The 5,297-nt window shown below is 44.2% G+C and overlaps 1 protein-coding gene across 4 annotated transcripts in view; it reads right to left on the bottom strand.

Moving 5' to 3' along the window:
* Window positions 1–281: 281 nt before the first annotated feature.
* Window positions 282–5,297, bottom strand: part of SGCG (sarcoglycan gamma) — a 195,586-nt gene continuing 190,570 nt past the window's right edge. For all 4 annotated transcript variants that reach the window (XM_018569734.1, XM_018569735.1, XM_018569736.1 and 1 more), the window contains exon 8: window positions 282–1,048. In XM_018569734.1, the coding sequence (XP_018425236.1) occupies window positions 875–1,048 (174 nt within the window). In that variant the 3' untranslated portion in view covers window positions 282–874. The remainder of the gene's footprint in view (window positions 1,049–5,297) is intronic.

Raw genomic sequence — 5,297 nt, 5'->3', positions numbered from 1 at the left:
AGTTTGAGATGCATTTGACCTGCAGTCGACCTCTTTCTAACTTGCATATGATCTTCTTCAAGCAGGGTTTACATACACTTGTATAGGATTGAAAAAACAAATTGAAGTGATTAAATGCACTTCAGCTCAGGCCCTTACTGAAATCATCTTCCAAAGTGGTGAACAAATATGAATACTGAGATACAACAAGGAATAATTCTCATATGTATTTGCCAGTATTATTAGAATTTAAATATTTCACCACATCTTATTGAAATAATTAACATATACTAGCATTCTTCCTTTTATAAGTTGCCACCAAACACTGCCAATTTATAAAAGTAAAATATACAACCAAAATAAGGTACAATAAAAACAGCAGACTGCGTGATATGTTATTGCAGGGTAGGTTGCATAGTATATTGCTGGCACCTATTCATTTGTCAAATATTGGAAACAGGTCATTAAGATCGTATTAATACCAACCATAAAATGTGGTACAAGCAGAAAAGTATTTGAATTAGGAGAAAAAATTCAGAATGATTTTCAATTAATTACTTAGTTCAATGATCATGTAACAGTTCAGTGACGTGACAAAATACTTATTTTATTAAGTGGCTGAGCTCCAGAAGCTACGGCTCTTAATTTTCTGGTACTAGCCAAGACCAACGGATGTTCATTCATTTTCAAGTCCGAATTAACTTGTGCTATTTTACAGTGTCTAAAAAAATATTTCCATATTTTTCATAAAAGTGTGTTTGCAGATACAAATAAACATCCCACACATTTTGTAGTTTTAGTAACTAAATTCTCAACGAGTTTTGTTCCAACAAAGTAAAAGTCTCCAGGTTCTATAAAAGGGACTACAAATTTCCAGTAGTTCTAGAGAAGTCCTTTATTGACAGTCACGGCTGTATTCCTGGCAAGTGGATGTCGACCCAGCCACTGATAGGTAGAGTCTTCCATCAGGACAAACACAAACTTCAAAGAGGTCCTGAGAGCTTCCAGGGTTCGTCTTTGATCCTTGAGGCAGTTTTGGCATAAATATTTTTTCAGCATCTAGTACAACCTGTTTTGTAAAAGAAAACAAATTAGTGACTGCAAAAATAAATTACAATTACATTTAAACCTGTTGCCACACATGACTTTGAGATCTGTTTAAAGTGATCCATGCCATCCATTCTGTGTTCCCATCTAACTATACCCTTTAATAGAGGCTGTTACCAGTGGCGGACCTAATAACCAAAGGGCCCTGGTGCAAGATTTTATCTTGGGCCCCCCTTCCAAGATGGGGGGTGGGTGGGGCGCAGGAGCGGATCACACTGGCCCACCCACCCCCCTCCCCAGTGGTCTCTAATGTTGCAGTAACGTGCTGGACTTACCTGAGACCCTGCAGAGCACACCATAGATCCTGCATAGCCCACCTGAGACTCTCTATGGTGGGCTCTGCAGGGCCCCAGGTGGGCTGGTCTGGTCGTCGGGGTTCCTTTCCCTGTACCTCCTCCCAACTCTCATTACCTGCTGCTGGGGTGGGGCCTCTTCCACCCCCTCCCCTGTCACCTCTGCCATGCCGCCCCTGGTACAGTTGATACCCATGTAAGAGGCCCCACAGGCTGCCCAGACCCCTAACATGGGTACCGGCCATACCCCTCTGATGGTGGTGTTCTATCAAAGATTGTGACTACGTGTGTGACCGCATCACCGGTCACACATTTTAACGTAATCCCGGCCAGTTATTCGGCGTTTCCTCTCTTTCTGTGCCTGTTTTCTGGTCCTCACTCTCCTCTCTTTCTGCACCTGTTCTCTGGTCCTCACTCTCCTCTCTTTCTGTGCCTGTTTTCTGGTCCTCACTCTCCTCTCTTTCTGCGCCTGTTCTCTGGTCCTCACTCTCCTCTCTTTCTGTACCTGTTCTCCGGCCCTCACACTCCTCTCTTTCTGTACCTGTTCTCCCGTCCTCACTCTCCTCTCTTTCTGCACCTGTTCTCTGGACCTCACTCTCCTCTCTTTCTGTACCTGTCCTCTGGTCCTCACTCTCCTCTCTTTCTGCGCCTGTTCTCTGGTCCTCACTCTCCTCTCTTTCTGTACCTGTTCTCTGGTCCTCACTCTCCTCTCTTTCTGTACCTGTTCTCTGGTCCTCACTCTCCTCTCTTTCTGCGCCTGTTCTCTGGTCCTCACTCTCCTCTCTTTCTGCACCTGTTCTCCGGTCCTCACTCTCCTCTCTTTCTGCACCTGTTCTCCGGTCCTCACTCTCCTCTCTTTCTGTACCTGTTCTCCGGTCCTCACTCTCCTCTCTTTCTGCACCTGTTCTCTGGTCCTCACCCTCCTCTCTTTCTGCACCTGTTCTCCGGTCCTCACTCTCCTCTCTTTCTGCGCCTTTTCCCTGGTCCTCACTCTCCTCTCTTTCTGCGCCTTTTCCCTGGTCCTCACTCTCCTCTCTTTCTGCACCTGTTCTCTGGTCCTCACTCTCCTCCCTTTCTGCGCCTGTTCTCTGGACCTCACTCTCCTCTCTTTCTGCGCCTGTTCTTTGGGCCTCACTCTCCTCTCTTTCTGCACCTGTTCTCTGGTCCTCACTCTCCTCTCTTTAAGCACCTGTTTTCTGGTCCTTACTCTCCTCTCCTCTCATTTTGTCCCTGCTCTTCTCCCCTCGCACTCCTCTCTTTCTTTGCCTGTTGTTTGGTCCTCGCTCTTCTAATCCCCTGCCCCTGCTCTTCTGTCCTTACTCTCCTCTCCTTCTGCACCTGCTCTATAGTCACCACTCTCCTTTTCTTCTGCCCCAGGCTTACTCGTCTCCAAAGCCTCCTCCACAGACTCCTCTTTACTCTAATTGAATATCGACTCTCTGGTCTCTATTTGTGCACCTTTTTACAGCTCCGGTTCTCTTCTGTTTCTGCTCTCATAATTTGCACTTGCTTTCTGGAAACTGGAAAATGGTTTAATATGGCAGGGGCCGAAGCCTGTATCTACCTTGCCAATCTCAGATTCGTATTTTTGCTGTTCTACTTTCTATTAAAATCTCCACATAAAGCATGAGATGACAAACTGTTCATTTGTTTTTGTATGAATAAAATGCTTGACAACACAGAACATGAAGCCCATCTTGAAACTTTTTAAATCAGAATAGTTTTTATAGGCATTCTAAACACTATGCTGTATGTGGGGCATCACTATTTAAGAAAGGAAAGAAAAACACCTTTAAACCCTGTAACAGTGGCACAATAAAATATACCACAGGGAATGTTTTACTTTCCAGTAGCAATGTGTTGACAACTCCACGTGAACTTGAGCTAATATTCACAGCTCCCAGCATGTTATGTTCTGCCTTTAGAATAGGTGCTTTTACTTTTATAGCACTAGTAAATTGCGCACAAGACACACTGTGCACCAAAGTGGGGATTGGAAGGGCATGACAATATCTCTTCCATGTGTAACACAAAATATCTTTGTAAACTGTAAATGCAAAGGCTATCTTGTTGTGTGGGTGCTTTGCTGTTAAATTACATGTCCTTTTAAAGGAACATTCATTGCTTCTCTTGGCATTAATTGTGCCCATTGTCCAAATTCAAATTGCAATGTTTTTATCATAGTAGACAATAGGGAGAATTTATTAAAACTGGAGCAGACCGAATCTGGAGCAGCTGTGATAGTAACCAATCAGCTTCTACCTTCAGCTTGTTCAGTTAAGCTTTGAAAACGAAAGATAGAAGCTTATTGGTTGCCATGCACAACTGCTTCAGATTCTGCCTCCAGTTTTTGAGTAAATGACCCTCACTGCATGTTGTGTTACATAGAGATTGTGCTATAGCCCCAGTCCCTCCTGTGCCCGAACAGGCACAAATGTTTTCGTTCTACATGACTACATTAAATAAGTGGAACTATATCTTAAATGGTGTTTTAAAATAAAAGATGGTGACATCACTAAGCCTCCATTCACACTAGACGTGGACGTGAATAAGCGGCATGTTTTGCCGCCTGTAAGCATAAGACAGCCCATTCATTTCAATGGGCAGCCCTATGTGTGACAAACACTGCAAAGCAGCTCATGCAACAATTGGAGCTGCAAGGTTTGCACGTTACCGTGCATACCAAAACACCCATCTTGCTTGCCACTTTGGGGTGCCAAATGGGACTGCAAGCGTGGCACACACTTTTTGTGCACTGTGTCAACGTGCGCACAATCGTGCAGCAAGTGTGAATGGGGGCCTATTATAACCGATTAACATTGTAGCTCTTTGCAGTGAGAGAGCAGTCTAGTATCTGACACTGATAATCTGTGTTCATGCCTTCTACTTCTTAATGCTCTTTCATATTATGTGTTATTGTATTAAAGATATATATTTACAGATAAACCAGTACCATCTCTCTTCTTTACTTCTTAACACTGTGATTGTTTTGTAAGTATATTTTGGTGTAAGTTAAACCTAATAGTATACTTGTTTTATTTGTTCTGTTTCGTTCTGTTAGATTGACCATTTAAAGTGTTTTGTTATATCTGTCCAATACAGACAAAAAATGACTGTTGATCATGTCAGAAATTTAGTTATGTCCTGTGCACTCTGCAAAGAATATTAGCCTTGCTTAGTTTTCACTGTGAATTACAAAACACCTCCTCCATGTGCTATGGAGAAAGGAAGTGGGGGAGGAATTCTGTAGTGCTAACTAAGACCATTAAGCCCCTTTTTGATCTATGGGGTTTTTCTTTTGCTTTTTGTTTCTGTTGATTATTTTTTTATTTTGTTTTAACCTATTTGTTTGAATTTAGATCTATGTTTGTCCCAAGCATGTTTTGGATAAAAAGTACTTAAAACTTAGAGCTGGTGTGGGACACTGCAGCTGTCACATGCCGGCTCTATAGATCGAGAATTGAGCGATTGCAAATCGCTGATCACTCAGTTCACCGTCCCCACAGGCATTCCCCCCTCCCATTCTTTGTTCCTCCAGTGCTCATTGAACAGAACACCATCCCTCATCATCTCTATAACATAAAGGCAGGGCCGGTGCTGCCACTAGGCAAATTAGGCAGCCGCCTCGGGCCCACTGCTGCCTAGGGTGCAGCCTTGACCACTCATCCACCCTTGCTATTTTAAATTGCAAAAGACTGGCTATCGCACCCGCCCACTGAGCAGAGGAGCAGAACTGAGGGACAACTTTCTCTCTCAGATCCGCTCCTATGCTCAGATGTTGGGGTTTCAATAGCCTAGGGCAGGGCCGGCCTTAGGGGTGTGCGAGCAGTGCGGCCGCACAGGGCGCCATGGCAACAAGGGCGCCGTGCGGCCGACACAGCTCGTCCTGGGGTTGGCTTCTCTCCCCCTCACCGCTGG

Source organism: Nanorana parkeri, unplaced genomic scaffold, assembly GCF_000935625.1.
Source record: "Nanorana parkeri isolate BGI_ZX_2015 unplaced genomic scaffold, ASM93562v1 scaffold1384, whole genome shotgun sequence".
Lineage (NCBI taxonomy): Eukaryota > Metazoa > Chordata > Amphibia > Anura > Dicroglossidae > Nanorana > Nanorana parkeri.
This window is presented reverse-complemented; position numbering and strand designations above follow the sequence as displayed.